The 17,843-nt window shown below is 50.0% G+C and overlaps 1 protein-coding gene across 1 annotated transcript in view; it reads right to left on the reverse strand.

The window, feature by feature from the left end:
* Positions 1-4,075: 4,075 nt before the first annotated feature.
* The window catches only part of WDR59 (WD repeat domain 59), a 47,945-nt gene continuing 34,177 nt past the window's right edge, over positions 4,076-17,843 (reverse strand). The window contains exons 19-26 of the mRNA XM_056501058.1: positions 14,009-14,142; positions 12,530-12,611; positions 10,599-10,711; positions 9,431-9,578; positions 9,266-9,338; positions 8,121-8,247; positions 7,565-7,707; positions 4,076-5,742 (exon numbers count right to left, since the gene is read on the reverse strand). Of these exons, the coding sequence (XP_056357033.1) occupies positions 5,507-5,742; positions 7,565-7,707; positions 8,121-8,247; positions 9,266-9,338; positions 9,431-9,578; positions 10,599-10,711; positions 12,530-12,611; positions 14,009-14,142 (1,056 nt within the window). The 3' untranslated portion in view covers positions 4,076-5,506. The remainder of the gene's footprint in view (positions 5,743-7,564; positions 7,708-8,120; positions 8,248-9,265; positions 9,339-9,430; positions 9,579-10,598; positions 10,712-12,529; positions 12,612-14,008; positions 14,143-17,843) is intronic.

Consider the following 17,843-nt stretch of genomic DNA (forward strand, 5'->3'; position numbering starts at 1 on the left):
GGCTCTGCCCGCACCTGCTCATCTGCATACATGCATATGGAGCGGCCCCGCCCCGGCCCGCCCCGCCGCCGCGCATTGGGGCTCCGGGCACTGGTGGGGCGGGGAGCTCCGCCCCACCGCAGGTACCTGGAGAGTGGGGATGGGTCATCCACGCGGAGAAGGGGGTTCAGGGCACCCCCAGGGCGAATGGGGAAATGAGGTGCCCCAGGGGAGGGGAGTGTGCCCCCCCAGGGGCCCATGGATACGGTCAGAGCAGGGGAATAGGGGTCTGGGAAACCTTGAATGGGTTATGGGGAGGCACTGGGGTACCCCTGGGTGGATTTGGGGCATGGGCATCCCTGGGGTGTGAGGCTGTGAGGGCATCCTGGGGTGGTAGCTGGGGGGTATAGGGCACCCCCGGGGGAATCACCCTTCCCAAGTTATCAATCCCCCTCCATGGTCCTTGGTGGCCAAGGCAGGGGACACCCCAGACCTGGCTTGGAGTGCCCCAGGAGAGCAGGATCCTTTCTGGGGTCACCCAGAGGCCAGCCCACCCCAGTGTCACTTGCTGCCAGGCACCACATCCCCTTCCCAGCTGTTTGAAGACATATTTCCGTACTTAGTTAACTTTGCAATTAGCCAGGGGGGCAGGAGGCAGCCCCAAATACCTCGACGAATCACAGCTAAATAATTAACAAAGAATGCCAAAAAAGGAGTTTCCCATGCATTTTTCAGAGGGAAGATTTCCCTCTGTAGTGAGGGGGGCTGCTTTGGGGTGACACCCTCGACCACAGGGGCTGGCCAAGTGCCAGAAAACCTGGCGTTGCCAGCCACACCGAGCTGCAACCAGTGATTAAGGTGGGGTTTGCCATCCCAGGAATGGGGAGCCCCTCCAGCCCCACCTGTAAGGCTGGGTCAGCACACCACCTCAGCCCCCTGGCTTTGGGGTGCTGTGGGGCGTTCACTGAGGCCTTTAATCAAGGTGGATGCAAAACCTGCTGTGGCGGTCGGCATTGGCTCCACCTTCCTACCAGCTCCTGGCAGGGCCCTGCCACCTGCTTGGGGGAGAAGTCCTTTTTGGGGTGAGCAGATTGATTCTGCTGATAGGAGCAGAAGGGTTAAGGGAATGCTCCTGGCTGGGGCTGCTGCAGGGCACCTGGGGTGCACTGGGAGTCCCTTGGGGTGGAGGACAAAAACATCTGCTGGGGGTTGGGAGGGCCAGAGGAGTCCTGAGAGGTTGCTGGGAGACCCCAAACAAGGTGCTGGAGTAGGATACTCTCCCAAGGGAGTTCTTCAATGGTCAAGTTGTTGTGGATGGTCCTGGTTGTTGTGGATGAGCCCAATCTGGCACAGCCCCCTGGGGAATTAGGGTGGCTTCTGGATGGACACTGAAGATCTTCTAATGAGCATGAGGGCAAGGTGCAGAGCAGAGGCAGATCTGAATGAGCTGGGGCTCTCAGCCAGAGGCCACTGCACCCAATGCCAAACCAGGGATCCCAGACCCCAAGCAACGCCACTATCCCTTTGTGGGGTGCTGGAGGAGATGGAGGGGACACCTGGCTGTGACCCCACCACGCAGTCCCCACCAGCTGCTCTGGCCTGTGCAGCCCAGCCTTACCTTGGGTTTTGGGGCCACAAGCTGCCAAGGGCCACTTCTGTAATCACAGCTTATGGCAGAGGTGGCTCTTTGCCGGCCCACAAAGCTGCCAGGTGACCTGTGGGTCCCTGCTGCCATCCTCTCCCAAGCACATGAAGAACTGTGGTCAAATGTGCCACAGCAGGGCTCAGGGACATGCAACAGGCTCTTGTGAGCTGACATTTCATCCGCCCATGTTGCCTGCTGGGCGCTGCGGTGGGGCTCTGTCCCCCTGTGCAGGGAACAAGGGTGTCCCCACAGTAGGTGAGCTGACCCCCAGCTCTGCTGTGAGAAGGGGGACTGTCACCTGCAGAGCAGGAATGCACTGAGCATGGGTAGCACTGGGAGAGGATTGGGACCAAATTGCACAGCAGATACCAGTGTGACAGCACCAAATTGGCAGCAGAGGGCTGTGCCAATGCCCTGTCCTGGCTGCTGTCCCCATCCTTGTCCCTGCACCGTGCCAGCCCCAGGACAAACAGGATCAGGAAGTGTAGCTGGTTTGCTGATGAGCCTGGCTGAAATGACAGCAGCCAAGTGGCTTTGGCTCATCAGTTCCTGAACTGGTTTCCCCACCAGACAGACGGACAGACGCTGGGGCTGGCACACAGGAGACAGCAGGAATGTGCTGCTGGGCTTGGAGCAGAATTAGGCCCTGCAGTGCTGGAGGGGCTGATACTGGGATAATGGAGCTGTGGCCACCAAGGAGGAGGAGGCCAATACAGACTCTGCTTGGTATTGCATTCATGGAGAAAGGTGTTCCCTCACTGCTAAACACTCCTTGTTTCTTTGCCAAACTCCATCATTGGGGATTAAACTTCCTTCTCTGCACATGGAAAGCCTCAGTGGGGATAGGGAAGACACACCACACTTGTTACACCCTCAGCAGGAAAACAAATAGGATTTAAAATGCTGACGGTGGCCTTCAGGGCACAGCGTGGGTTGTCGTGGGAGCTCTCTCTCTCTTCCAGCCCTGTCCTTGGGAAAGCTAATGGATACACAGGTAACAGCCCTTGGGATGCACTTGGCAGGGAGCTGAAGCAAGTTTTGGCAAGCAGCTGCTCAGGGTCGGACCTAAGGTCTTCCTCCCTTGGCATCCTCCTCTGCACCAGCCTGGGAAGGGTGCCAAAGCAGGTGTGGGGTGCGTGGGCATCTCTGCAGAGCGCTGCTGGCTGAGCTCTCTGGATGGAGGTGGCCTGGGATAGAGCTCCTCTCCTTGGCAGTGTCCAGTCACTCCTGGAGCCCTGGCAAACCCGTGGCACTGGTGATGCCCTGAGGGAAGTGGTTTGACACCCCTCCCACGCGGTGTGCAGAGAGCACTCCTGCCTGGTGCAGAGCAGCCAGTTTAATCCAATGTCCTTTTGCTCTTGTTCCAGCAGAAACCATGGATGGGGCATACCCTGCCCTGCAGCACGACTGGCCACGCTCCTGAGCACCGTGCATCAGCTGGAGGCTCTATCCTATTCACTTGGTCTGACCAGGGCAGCATTCCCAGAGAGGGTCTGGTGCATCTCTGGCCCAGACTCGTACCCAAGCAGTCCCTACCTCCTCTCCCTTCTCTAAAGCCTGCAATTCAGAGCGAGATTCGGCCACGCTGGACAACTTTTTGCACTTTATCAAGTTATTCTGAAGAGCAGGTGGGTGTGGGGACAGGCAGTACAGAAGGAGCTGGTGTGGGACACCACCATTTCTGACCATTTATTGTTGCCCTGCACAGCAGGTGGGAATAAGTTGTTGGTGTTTCCTTGCGAAAGTCGCTTCTGCATGGAGCAAAAGCAAAAGCACCACCAGACATGCTGCAGGGTGTGAGAGAAATGCCGGCAGCACCTGGGAAGAAATTCCACCTACCTGTGCAGGGCAGCACACACAGCCATGGCAAGGGCTTTTCCGCCTTCCTCTGAAGTGCCGGCCGCGCTCCGCCTCAGGGGCGCTCACACACTGCGGAGATGGACCATAATGGACTGTAATAACACACTAAACACCGCGATTTGTCGGTCCGTCACCTTTAAATAACAAATCTCCTTTCCCTTCCAAGCTGCAGGAGCACTCGAGCATGGAAATGCAAAGCCTTGCAGGCGGAATGGCTGTCGCAGGGAGGCGGAGGGCGGGAGCGCTGTGCTGCGGCGCCGGGCAGGACCGGAGCAGCCCCTGTTATCCGGGACAGACGCTGCCCAGGGCCTCCCCGAACTGCAGGATGTGGCCGCGGCTTTGCCGCCGGCTCAGACGCTGCCCGGCTTCGCTTTGCCAAGAATCCTCACAACCGCGGGCAGTTCCCAGTTCTGTTCCCAGGCTGGTGTGGCAGGTGTCAGCACATTGTCCCAGCAGCCCCTCAGCTGTTGTGGGGCTCTGCTACCACCGAGCCCCCGCTTTGGGGTGCAGGGAGAGGGCTGTGGGTGCAACACCCACCACACACTGAGAGGAAGTGCCATCAGAGCAACACACATTCTATCAGAACAGCACTTAGAAAAAATAATTTTAATGTTTTAATAGTTTAAGATACACCATCTGTTTATTCCACAGCAGGATCCCACAGCCTGAGCTAGCACAGGGGTTAGGAAGGGGCATGGCACGTGACCCCACTCAGCAGGCAAGCGTGGTAGAAGGGATCAGTGCTGGTACAGGTGGGGGTTGCTCCAGCTGGCTCATCCCTGACCACACATTCGCCCAATCCCAAAGCTCAGGCTGAAGGCAGCCCTGGAGAGGCACAGGCTGCATGTTCCAAGTGTGCACACACTGCCCAGCAGTGTCCTGTGCTGGGAGTGCCCCGCAGGCACAGCCCCAAACACACAGATCCATCAGTACATTCTCCAGTTGGTGCTCCACAGTAAGAAAAGTCATAAACCTTTTGCCTCTGTGGATCCCACCGTTCTTCCAAACCCCTTTTTCCCTAGAAACTGCTGCCTCCCTGTTCATCACTCCAGCAGCAGCAAATCTCAAATTACCTATAATTCTCCCCATAATGCTTGGAGACAAAGGAGCTGTATGGAGCAAGTGTCCTCTTCGTGTTTTCTCAGTGAGGGAGCAAAGGCTTTCCAAAACACCACATCTATGGAAAGACAGTGTGGATCTCAAGCTCAAAAGGCAGATGCCTTTCCCAGTCACCAGGAAGTGTCACCAACAAGACAAGGACAAGTTAAAGTGCATTTTATCACCTGGTCAGAGTGACACCTTAAAGCCTAACAGTAGTAAAATTTCTGGAAGCAATTAATCCCGGGGACCCTGGGTGCCTGTCTGGGCTTTTCACAAGCACTAACTAGTGAGCAGAAATCTATTTAAGAAGCAATCCTGAAAAATGCAATTTCTTTCTCTTGCTTTGTGGGGAAATCCAAACGATGTAAACAGCCATTCAAAATAAGGACCCTACTGTTTTCAGAGAAACTCTGAGCACAGTTCCATGGACTATTTCCTCTTCAAGCACCATTTACAACTCACCTTTAGAGCTTACAGTTGCTTGAGAATTATTTCTGCTTTAATTGTGTAAAACAACTGTTTTGCTTAGTTTGAGCCCATGTAAGGAGGCACCTTGAAAAGACTCTACATTGCTGAACTGATTTTGGCTCTGCCAGGTGGGCCCTTTCCAGGGGAGCTTTCAAATACCTCTTAATCCTAAACTAACCAATATTCACATACCCTTCTGCAGGAGAGAGCAATTTTTCTGGTCTGGTATCCATCGCCAGCAATGGACATAGGAAATTTGCTCAGATTGGTCTGAAAGCAACCTGGGAAGCACAGGAGTAATGGAAGCACTTGTAAACATCACCACAGCACATTACCAGAACGTCCTGCTTCAGCCCCTTGCTGATCTCCTCCAGATAGAGCGGAGCAGAGCTGACTCAATGGCTTGGGAATTAAATATTCCACCAGTTCCGGGCCAGCGCACTGTCCCAGTGCTCAGAAGGTGCTCTCGAGCAGGCAGTGGCACCCACAGCCCGTGGGACAGACCTCCTGGGTACGAAACCACTCCATCATGTGGCTGGTGTGGCCCCCGTGTCCGCAGGTGAGGCAGAAGTTGGAGGAGCCGCGCACGGCCACGTGGCAGATGGCGCACTGGAAGGTGAAGCCCTTGCAGACGGCGCACTGGGTGCCGCGCACCTCGCTGCGGCAGTGGCTGCAGTACACACCAAACTCTGCGAGGGAACACAGGACAGCAGGACGGTTACTGCTGGGGAACCGCAGACAAGGCAGCCCTGCACACAGCCCCTCTAACTGCCCCAGAGCCCCCTCAGGATGGGAGAGTGGATGGTGTTGAGAGAGCTTGGCTTGTTCTCCATACGCGATTAAAGGAATGGGCAACTGGAGCACTGAGGCACTGCCTGTTTCACCAATTCCCCTGATGGCTACAGCTGTCTGCTGGAAGTGTGGGCTGGATTTCAAGCTTTGGAGACTTCCTGCTGGTCTCATCCACCTCTTACCACTAGGAAGCATCGCTAATCAAGCAAGAACAACCTCCATTTCTCATCAGACCCCACCTGATGCCTCTTGTATGACTGTCAGCCATGGAGGGGCAAAGGCAGTGGGTTAAGTCATCTGTTTTCACTCCAGTTACTCCCCAGAAGCTGCCTTGGGTGACAAGGTGAGTCTACTGACATTCTCTGGCATCCTTCACCTGTTTTTCTCCCCCCAGTCAAGCACATCTGTTCCCAGAGGTCTGTGAAGAAGACAATTTGGCAGCCGTTCTTAAGCTGGGCATCTACGCTGCTGAAAGTATGTTGGGAGAAAAGTTCTCTTTCCTATATTGCTGGCTAGCTCACCAGTTAGAGATCTTGCAATTTTAACATAACTACACTTTAGCCCAGGATCAGAGATAAAGACAGGCCATCTCAGAGGGAATAAAGGACACTCCTCAGCACAACGCTGAGCATTGCTGGCATAGCAGTATGTGAATTTTCCAGCTTTCTTGAAGAGATGCTACAGTCTACAAAGCCCTTGAACCAACACCTGCAAGCCTCACTTCCAGCTAGAACTGTGAAGAAGTCAAACCTCTTCTAACCTCTGTCAGAGGTAAAATGCCACATTTGCAGTGACATTTCAGTAACCAATGTAGCTGGATGCTCTGCCTAAGCAGGAGGAAAACAGCTTGGATTTTTCCTTACTTGTAAGCTATCAGTGATGGGGGGCCTGCTAAGCAGGGGGGCCCTGCTGTTCTTAGTACTGAAGAATGGTGAAACCAGCTTGATCACACTACTCCAAATTAGACCCATCACACAGATAGATAAGGCAAATGCTTCCTCGCCAAGGCTGGCACCAACAGTGATGTGAAAGCCCTGGTAGGGAAGGGAGAGGCAGATGTTTACAGAAGAAGAAACCGGAGAGCTGATAGCATCTTACTCAAAAAAACCCCACGTTCTGTTGAGCAGGCAGGACAACATTTTATCTAAAATCGTGTGACTGACAGTCAATCACTTCATACCATAAAGACCAGTTCCAATTTTAAATGGTGAAAATTTTTAACACACCTCCCTCAGGTGCGTGTGAAGATCCTTACCTTGGGTGGGGACACCCTCCAAGGTCACTCCTCAAAACTGAGTGAGAGATTTGCCCATGGTCTTTGCTATGGGTGGACATCAGTGTCTACCTGATAATTATTAAGCCAGCTTTGATATTATTTATTTTATTTAATAACCAATGCACTGTATTACTAATTTTAATTTTTTTATACTGTGTGGTAAATAATTCTGATTAAAGCCTTCTTAGTCTAATGATTATCATTATATTCATCAATTTAAATAAACCCTTCATATTTTATTCATATTAAATAATTGGTTTGCAATCATTAGTCCTGTGGAACGATTTGTACCAAGGTTCAATTACACCTATATAACAATTTTAAACCCTTGTGACTCCCTTGGGTGGGTCTCTCAGATAAACTTTGTCCATTCTGTCCATGATACATCCGACCCTGCAGATTGCACATTCCTAAGCTCCCGAGCAGCTGGAGCAGACACTCACCAATTCCCTTGTGGGGATCAGGAGGACATGAGACAAACTTGAGAACTTCAGCCCGCTTCTCTCGCAGGCCCCAGCGATAAAGGATTTCTCCATAGCACTTCTTAAAGTCATCAAATTGCTGAGTGTTGGCAGGATCCAGCAGCCTAGAGGAACAAACAGGCTTGTAGTTGACTGACTCTCAGAGAGTCTGGTTGCAATCCTGTTTCCAGCAATGGCTATGCAATCAGCACACACTGCTGGGGCATTTGCCTTGGGTTGCTGAAACATTGCTGAACACAAACTGCTCTGGCCTTGACTTGTTCTACACTCCAGAGTGCACACTCCGTGGGTGGACTGTCATTTGGGGCCCCCACCATGGCCTCTTAGGGATGTATCACGTAATCCCAGCAGGGCTGATCTGCAGGATGAAGCTTCTTCAAGCAATGGCGTGAATGACAAGGTCTAGGGGCAAGTGTGGTACTGAACAGCACCAACAGAGACCTGGCCATGGAGTTCCATTGTGACTGAGACATCAGTTAGGCATCTCTGGATACCCCTGAGGCAGGTGATAACCTACCTTTTGTTTTTCTCATGCTGGTCCTTCTCCCGCTCCCGATGATCAGAATACATCAGGTTTCCGTAGCGGAAGTCATCTGGAGAAGACTCACACCAAGGAGTGGAGGTCTGCTCTGTGTCTTTGTTTGCTGCAAACACCAAGAGGCTGTGAGTGCATCTCCCCCCTCAAAACTGAAATCAGGAAGGGACATGAAAGACCACAGGTTTACACCCCCACCTTTCAGTCCTATCTCTGTCCTACCACCCTCTGCATTCCAACAAACACCGCCCTGCCTCTGAGAACTAAGAGCCAGCCTCTACTTGCAAAGTTCTGCTACTATATTTCTGGTGAATGGGGATCACCAGGCAGAGAAATCTAATGTGGAGGAATCCCGTTTGCCTTCTGCTTTAGACAAAAAGTAACCAGGCAATCAATCCCATGGAGTCTGCCTGGGAACATTTTCCTGGGCAGACATGGGTTCCTCTTTCCTTGACAGGGAAGACTCTCATCACCAGGACTGCTGTTACGTAAAGGGGCCTCTGCATGCAAGGTGCTGCCCTGGGGGCAGGGAGATGACTGCTAATAACTGCTACAAAATATTATCCACTCCCCTAACCCCCATGCTCTCCTCTTCCCCATGTCACACGTGCCTTGATATCACACTGAAATATTACAGCTGTGGTGCTAACAGAGCTGATGCTGCCCCAGGCCATGTACATCTCTAGGAATCTGTAAAAAGCTTCAACTCTGACACCAGAGCCCCCGTTTGTCACCTCTGTCACAGTGAAAAACCTCTGTGGATATTCATGGCACCAAGAACCCAGTCTTTCCAACTGCTGTGTTTTTTCCAGTGAGAGAAGAAAGCCCAGGACTGCTTTTCCCCCAAACCCTGTGGAATTAGCCTGGCAGATGACATTTTGAGGCCGTTTTTGACACTCATTGACTGAATATCTACTGAAGTCAGAAAGTGCAAGAGTCTTGACATGGACACTGCAAGGCCTGCTCACTTTCCAGCCATGGAGTCATAAACCCCACAGAGCTGCTTTGGCAGAGCACATCTGCAATCACAGCCACTACTAATTCCCTCCTTTCTCCACCACAGGAGCCATCTAAAACCTTGACCAGAAGGACGGGAGATTCCTGTATTTACTAGCCAGGTCTCATACCTATGCTCCAGCCTCCAGTGCCAATTCCAGGATCTGACATGCTGGAACAGGAGCCAGAGGAAGTAAAGCTGGGCTGTTGAGGGGGAAAGCAGAACAAATCATGTAATCTATGTGAGAAACATTCAAAGACATCCAAGACAAATGGGAAAGAAATGGCAATCGTACATATCGGCTGTGGGAGGCCAGGTTGGAGGCACGCTGAGGAAAGGGGACACAAGAGTTGGGGCACCCCTGGAGCCTGGACTGGGCTTCAAACACACTGCAGAGCATGGCCAGGGTCTGTACATCGTGGAGCTGTGAGTAATGAGCCAGCCTGGGAAACGAAAAAGACAGTGTGAGACTGGGCAGAATTCAGTGGCAAAACCATTGAGACTCCACTGCAGCTAATTTCAAGCCTGTTGCATATATGGGTTTAGGTGTCATGACTGCCCACAGGAGATGTACATTGAGGGACTGGATTGGCTTTTCTGTCACAGCTTTGAGCAGCCAAGTTCTCCTTCTGAAAATGCTCATGCCCCAGCTGATGGGAGAAAGATGGGAGCTCTGGGAATCCAGCAGTACTTGGGCTCTGATGTAATGCTGGAGTCATCAGACTCACTCCCAGCCACAACACCTTTTTGACAAAGCCCTCTGGGTGCAAGTATCCTGCACTTGGATCACAAGGCAAAAGGCTGCTGCAGGTTTTCTAGAAGGGTAGGAAGTTTCCAGTTTGCTCTGAAGGCTGAGAATGATAATGAAAAAAACCTGTGCTATGCTCCCACTGCTGCCATGCAGCAGGAGAGATCTTGGCCAAGCAACAGTATGGAAAGCACAGCACACAAATCCTACACTTCTAAATAGTGTGGATTGACAAATAATATCAACTGCTAATTATGTGCCCTCCTGAGCAGATTCACCACCTGCAAGACATTTGTAGCTAACACGTGGCTTTGAGGCCACTGGAACAACTTCCCAGCAATGCTAGATGACAACAGGGAATCTGAAAGTGAAAAAAAGTGCTGCACCAACAGGCTGGTTTGGTGGGGAGCAGGAAACCTAAATCTCCAATTCAGGCATTATGGGCATTGAAAGCAGAGCTCCACCTGTGCCTGGCCTATTGCTCAATGCTGGCCAAGGAAGACCTGAGTGATAAGTGGAAGGTCAAGGGCTGCCTCCTGTATGCCAGAAACACAATTGGATTTTCCCTTTGTGATGCATCACAGGCTTGAGATTGGAAAAAACCCATGCTGTGGCTCTGCCCCAAATCTGAAATGACTCCTTACACAGAGATAGTTACAGAGGACTCTGCTTCAGCAACCATTCCCCAACCCCTCCCCAGCATTCAGACACGTACAAGGACTCCAGTAATTGACGTCCAAATGGATGTTGTGCCCAAGGTATCTCTAAATCTGGGTCAGACTTCGGTCCAAGACAGAGATCTGTGGCTACCATGGCCAGTGACCAAACCTGGTAGACAGGAAGGAAAAGCAGCAAAGCTACAATTAGGATTAACCACACTCCCAGGGCATAGGTGTGCACAAATTCACACACAGACAGACAGGTAATAATGGAGCTTGTCTGGTTTGTTATTTTCGTTTTTTTTTTCCTGACAGCAGGGAACAGTTTCAGTCTCTGTGTCACAAATAACACAGTGAATAACACAAAACCAAAGCTTTCCCCATCCCACTCACTTTGTGTTTGGGTTAAACGTAAAAGCAGAACAGTCTATAGTCTATTTGTGCATTTTATATTCACAAACCTCAAAAGGGTTTAGATTTGATACAGTTCTTGGGTTCGGAGATGTCTGGTGGCAGAAAGTTTACGAGTAAATCATTATTTGCACAAGAAGTATCCTTTAATTAGTGGTGTAACTGAGCACTATTCTCCTAATGCAGCCTGGCACAGACAGGACACTGTCTTTACTTCAGAAGTTTAACCACTTCACATGAAATTTCCCCTTCATTTATCATCCTCTACTCTGAAAATGGTTCCATCTGGTTAGTCTCTATACCACTGATGCAGGACTGTTTGTTCTGCTGTGCCTTTAAAAATGGGATTATTAGAATATTCCAGGGAACAGCAAAGCTCCTAGTTTAGCATGAAAAAAGAGAAGGAAAGGAAAAAGAGCATGGTGCTAAAAAGACAGCAGAAATCAGAGAACTGACAACACGGACAATAAAGAAAAAATATGCTCAAAGTATAAAGAACAAACAGCCAGAAAAAGTAGTCCTGAAGCTGCTCCTCATGAAACCAGAGAGAGCAAAGAGAAACTGAAACAAGGACTGGGCTGAGCAAGAGAGTGCACAGAAAGGAAACAGGAAAGAAGCCACTTCCTACACTGCTACAGAGCACATCAAACCTGTAAATTGCAACTCAAGCCTGCACGTCTGCTGTGAGCTGCACTACAGGCTGGAGTTGCACAGGACAGGGGAAAACCAAGCAAGAAATAGAGATATCTCAAAGAAATCTTGCTGAAGTCACTCCACCCAAACTTTGGTCCAATGTGAACAAACCAGACTGCAAGAGGAAGAACAGACAAAGGGGAACTAGACCTACTGGTGTCACAGAACCCACCAAGAAGCAAGACAACAGCCTGAGTCAGCTTCTGCCTAGATCAGGTAAGCCTAAGCATGTTGCCTGTCCAGCTCTGGGAAGAGCCATACGCTGAGGAGATGTGCACAGCTCCCGTGGCACTGCCAATTCCCATCTCTTTCAGGTGTTCCCATGTCCTGTCAAATATTCTGCCTGTTGCAATGGACTAATCACAGGGAAAAGCATGGGCCACAATAGCCATTTTTCTCCTATTTTTAGCTGAAGGCAAATAGCCAGTCCCATTTTGGGGCTCCAGGGCCCAGGCTCTCTTGGGAGAGGATAGCTGCATTTGCCAGCAGAATACCAAACAATGGGAACAATTACATAACTACGAAAAAAATTACGGATCAAAATGCTGACAGCAGCTAGGCAACTCTGTGCACAGTTACTCCGTTTGATGACTCAAAAGCAGGCTGCATTCCTCACTTTGCCTACAGGAATTCCCTGAAAAATGTGTTTCACTCAGTTTGGCAAAGGGCATAAAAGAATCTGTGTGCAGTCCTGGGAAGGAATCTCAATGCCAGAGTCAGCGAGGTGGGGACCACCTTGGCAACCATTCCCCAGGCCTGGTTCACACCCAGACACTCCCTGCTAGAGCTGCTGAACTCCAGTGGCCCTTTGGGTCTTGGTGACAGCACAAGCACAGGAGGGTAGCACAGCATGCTGAGGAAGAGGTCTGGATCCACGGCATACCTGTACGAGATCCCTCCGCCCCACAGTCAAGGCTGAGGCAGCATTCTTCTGGCAAGTCTCCTGGATGTTATTCACATTCAGTCTGAAAAGAAAGGAGGTAACTCAGCTCTGACTGGCATATTACCTACAAAGGTGGGGAGGAATGGGGGGAAGGGGGAACGTGGCTCTGGCACAGTGAGCAGCTCAGAACCTCCTGATCAATATGAGCCTCTTCTGCATGGCCAGGATCCCACCCATCCTTATCTTATTCAGGGATCACTGCCATCCTCCTCTCACTATTCATTTTTGCTAATACACCACACATCAAAGTCCAACTCCACACTAGCTGAGATTGATTCTAAGCAACACCACTTCCAAGAGGATATCAGACCAAACTTCTGCCAGGGTATCACAAAGTCCAGAATCATTCTTGTCCCTAAAAGCTGGTGCCATTGGCTACATGGTCTTGTTCCCATCCAGCCCATCAGTCTGCTCTGGCTGACTAAGAGGGAGATGGGGGCACATTGGGAAGAACCAGGCTGGCTGGGGGATAACACACCCACTGTGTGAAGCCTTGACAGGCTGGCAAGGTGGGCTGAGGAAGCCCACGTGTGCTTTCCTGCCTGTCATGAGAAATCTTCCCAACACTTCAACTGCTTGGGGTTTTTATAGTACATGGAAAAGAGTCAGGCTGTTTACACAAGATGTCCCAAGAAGAAAGGTCCAACAGGTTTTTAAAAAGAATATTTTTTTAAATAACATAGAAAGAAGGGTTTTTTCCCCTCTCTTTCTTTCCTCAGAAAGGAAATCTGCTTCTTCCCTGAATGTCCATAGACTGGAAAATCCGTTAAGGACCAGCCAGTATTACCAAAGCTAAGAAAGAAAAAATTTAGGAACAGAGGTTTTGTAACCATGTGATTTAGAAAGTCTGGAAAAAGGAAGCCCTTTGTTTAAAAAAAACCCCAAAACCAACAAAAACACAAAAATGCCCACAGAACTCCAATCTTTCCACTAACACAGAACAAGTTGCAGAACAGACCTAACATGTAGAACCAAGACTCCAACTGGGAACATATCAAATACTTCTGAAATTAAAAAGCTTTATGAGCTATTGATAGTTTACAAAATGAGAATGTGCATTTACTGAGATTTTTAAGCCTGTGCATTTAACATGAGATCTGAAAAATAATTTCTACTAATAATTTCTCTCTTTAGCAGGTGAAAATCTGATCCTGTAACATTTGCAGTGATAATACTGAAGCACCACTTCAAACTCTGTTGACCACACCTCATCACAAATTTCTTTCCCTCGCACTTTTCAAAATTGCAGGAGACAGGTCCCCTCTCACAGGCAGAGGGATATCAAAAAAAGCAGTGAGGCAAGAACAGAGGTAGAGGAACATTCATGGATCCATGCTGACTGATATCAGGATTAAAACACAGCAACGCCAAAGACAGCTACCTTCATCTGGGAAAGGATGACAGCCTGCATGTACTCACATGTAGAGCTCTCCCAGGAGCTTGTGGACAGGCAGCAAGCAGGAAATATCTTGGATGATAACTTTCCCAGCAGCTTTGATGGGTCGGTTGTTGGCATCTGTCCCCTCTCGTTTGCTTTTCCACCTCCTTGATTTCTGTAGAATGAATAGCAATGTGTTACTGGGGAAGAGGACAGTGTACTGCTTGGGACAGGGAACAAAGCACTAGGGTCAGGAATAATGCAAGCAGCACCCAAACCTGCCTTTCAGAAGGCTCTGTGTTACCCTGGAAAACGTCCATGACATGCCCAGGAGAAATAGCATCTCCATCTGTAGGAAGTGAAAAGCAGGTCAAGGCAGCGAGCTCAAGGTCAAACTCACTCAAAAAGTATTTGTGAGTTTCCCTGTGAAAGCCAATAATAGAATAAATCAGCATTGGGATGCCAATCAAACCTGGGCAGGTTTGGCAGGAGGAGTGTTCAGTTCTCATTCTCTGGGAACCATCTGCAGACAGACCACTGCTGACTTCAGCACAGAGACATGCTGGAGGCAGCTGCTGCTCGCCCTTCACCTCAGGGCAAGCCCACAGCTCCACACTGTCTCTAGGCCTGCCCTTTCAGGGTGAGAACAGCTCTGTTCAGCACCAGCACAGGGCTCCCACCTCCTGCTTTATCAACAGCTCCAAACAAACAACTGGCAGATGATAAAGTAGGGCCCAAGTTTTCCTAGCTAGGATCCATAGCTACCATGCTCACAGCTACTTACAGCTGGCTCAGGACATAAGAGGGGGGAGAAGAAAGGAGAGGAACCAACAGAAGGGAACAGAAACAAGAAGCCAGGATTCCCAAACACTCCCTGTAGCAGATACAGAGGCCATCTTAAAGCCAAGCTACAAAAAGCTACCTTGGCTGTGGGAAACACCATAGAGTATTTGCCTGGTATCCTGACCTCTTCCAGCTCCTTACTCTAGGAGGACAAGGAGGAGGGATGAGAGGATGTGTGGCAGCACGGCAGGCAGAAGGCACTGGAGCTCTACTGAAGGAAGCTGCTCTGCAGGGTTGCAATGCTTTGCAATGCTGCTCTCATATGGTGTGTTTCCTCACTGCCACACAGAGCCCATGGACCCGCCTGCTCATGCTGAGCGAGGGAGGCTCTCCTGGGGGCACTCATGCTGGGGCTTCCCTCACATCTCATCCAAGCACAACAGCCCCTCTCTCAAGGGGCCAGCAAGGCAGCCCTGTGCTGATGGCTCTGCAAGGCAGACACAGGTTCACACTGGTGCTTCTAAAGAGCAGACTGGGATACAGGAAAGGCAGGACTTGGATCTGCAAGCAGGGTCACCTTTACTGTGGGTGTGAGGCCAGCTCTGAGATGGCTGAGTGCCAAATGGCTCTTGACCATGACCATGCAGTCCTGTGAGAACCTGGGCAGGCTTATCAGACACAAAATGTCCTTAAAGAACTACTCATGACTTTAAGAAATGCCACTGCCCACCCAGCCCAAGCTTAGGCCAGTGTGCTGAGGAGGTCTTGCCATGCTGAGCATACTACTAACACATGCCACAAGAAGCAAAAAGGATGAGCTCCTGAAGCTTCTCTGAACACTGCACAGCTGAGCATCAGGAGGCTACAGCTTGACAGTAAGTGAAGAAGGCATTTCAGCCGCAAAGGAGGTGAAGGTGGGTTTTTTGAGGGATGCTCATGTTACACAGCATCACCATTCCCCTCATCTTCCACCACTCCCCTGAGTAATGAGGAGCAGAGGTTGCATAGTGCCCAACATTCAGAGGGGTGAAACACTGGTAGAAACAGGGCTGTCAGCATCCAGTGCTCTGGAAAAGCTGACTGACTGGTTCTTTGCCACATTTATTCAAATCCTAATTCATCCAAGAGGAATGTGCCTGCAGTATTTATCTGTGTCCCCTAAAGCTGAAAAGCACTATGCACTGGAAGGTGGCTAGAATGAGGTCAAGTGGGAGACCCACCTCTCTTGAGTCCATCAGTTCCTAATCAAGGCACAGTCTGGATCAGCTCTGCTCCTCTTGACGTTGGGCAGGCTAATCCTGTTTTGATAACACCTAGAAGTTTAGCTGCCCTTCCCATGCTGAAGGATGTGGGCTGTGTTACAACAAGGTTCCTAAGTAAAAGTGGCACCTGTACCTCATTCCGTCTCAGGGCAGCAAAGGTTTCCCAGAAGCAGCCAGGAGATGCTGATGCTACCAAAATCAGTGTATGAGTGAAGCTTGGGAGCCCCAGCACGACGACATGCCAGGAGGAAAGTACTCAGGCACTGGAGGAAAGGCTACCAGGGCTTCTCACAGCAAAAGCTGTTATTTGTGCTGTGTCTGAGCAGGTGTTTGAGACCAGGCTTGCAGACACAGAACCACATTCTGCAGGGCTATCAACAAGAGCTTTCAGAGCCTGGCAGGTAATTTGGAGAGCAACTTGTCACCTCCTGACCATCTGTAAGCCAGCTGCCCCCAGGACTCACAGTTGATGGAGAGCTCCCTCTGCCCAGTCTTTGGAAACAGATTCAACCTGCTCCTGCCCTCTGCAAGAGCAGACTGAAGAAGCCTCCCAACAGGCATTCCAAGACTAGAAACATGGACAACAACACATATCATTTTCCACAGGCAACTGGAAATTGACAACTTTTTTTTTTTTTAGGAGAATGACAACAAATGAAGATGAGAATGAAAAAGAGCTCTCATGAATGGTTTCTACTGCTTGCTTTTAGCGTATCACCAGACAAATGGAAACACTAAATGTATCAGCACCTCCTGAAAACCTGGACTCAAACCAGAATGATCCTGTTTTCTTCCTTTTAACTCTGCTTATTTACTGGCAAAAAACAAAATCCTAATTCTTTACCAGTGCAGCTCCAGGAGTGGAGTTAACTGATGGTCACAGGCCCTGCCTGTACTACACTTCCATGCCTACCACTTCCAGCCCCTACAGCTGTGACAGAAAAAAATCATAAAGCTACAGTAGAGTCACCATTTAAAAAGTCTGGGTTCTTTGCAATTCAGGGTTACCTCAGCTACAGAAAGTAAGAGTCAGAAAAACACCCACAATCAGAAGTATGGGAACCTTCACGGAGGGGGTAAAGGTCACATTGACAGCAGAAGTTCTACTTTGAATCTAATAATTGCAGGTGTTAATGACAGGAGTAGCTCTCCACCAGGCGGTATCTGAGCGCTTTTAACAGGGATTACCAGAGACAAAGAAAGCTTTAGGCTGGCCAAGGTCCATCTCCCTCCCATTCTACCTCTTCTCTCAGGAGGAGCTCCCACTATGGTGCAATAAAATGGTGTCACCAAGGCTCAGGGGCATTAGGGTAGAGCAGAAAGCACATCTCTTCCTAGGGGCTGGAGCACAGGTCAGGATGGGGAGCAGGGAACATAACAGTTGGAGCTGAAGCAGAAATCAACATGCACCAAGCTAGCTGCTGGCAGCTGAAGGACAAAGGCACAGGTCTTCTGCACTGCCCACAACATTTCTAGCTCTTTCTGAAGTCTAGAATCCATGCCAAGGAGAACTGCATATACCCAGCTGCTCCTCAGTTTAACAAGAGGAAGATATGAAAGAAAATAGCTATAGTGATAAGTAAATTAAGACTCATCAGTTCCTCAGAGCACGAGAAGGAAAGAAACCAGAGCATTTATGGCAATCATGGGGTTGGAGGTGACAGCAGGGAACAGCACTGAATAATGACTAAAAAAGCCAGCCTGCACCTGCACTACAATACCCAAGGCTGTAATTTGCTGCAATCTGAGATGATAACGATGGCAGTAAATGGGTTACATGTAGAAACAGATAGCCCAAGAATAAGCCACCAACTGCTTTGTAGCAACCACC

Source organism: Oenanthe melanoleuca, chromosome 11 (genome assembly GCF_029582105.1).
Source record: "Oenanthe melanoleuca isolate GR-GAL-2019-014 chromosome 11, OMel1.0, whole genome shotgun sequence".
Taxonomy (NCBI): Eukaryota; Metazoa; Chordata; class Aves; order Passeriformes; family Muscicapidae; genus Oenanthe; species Oenanthe melanoleuca.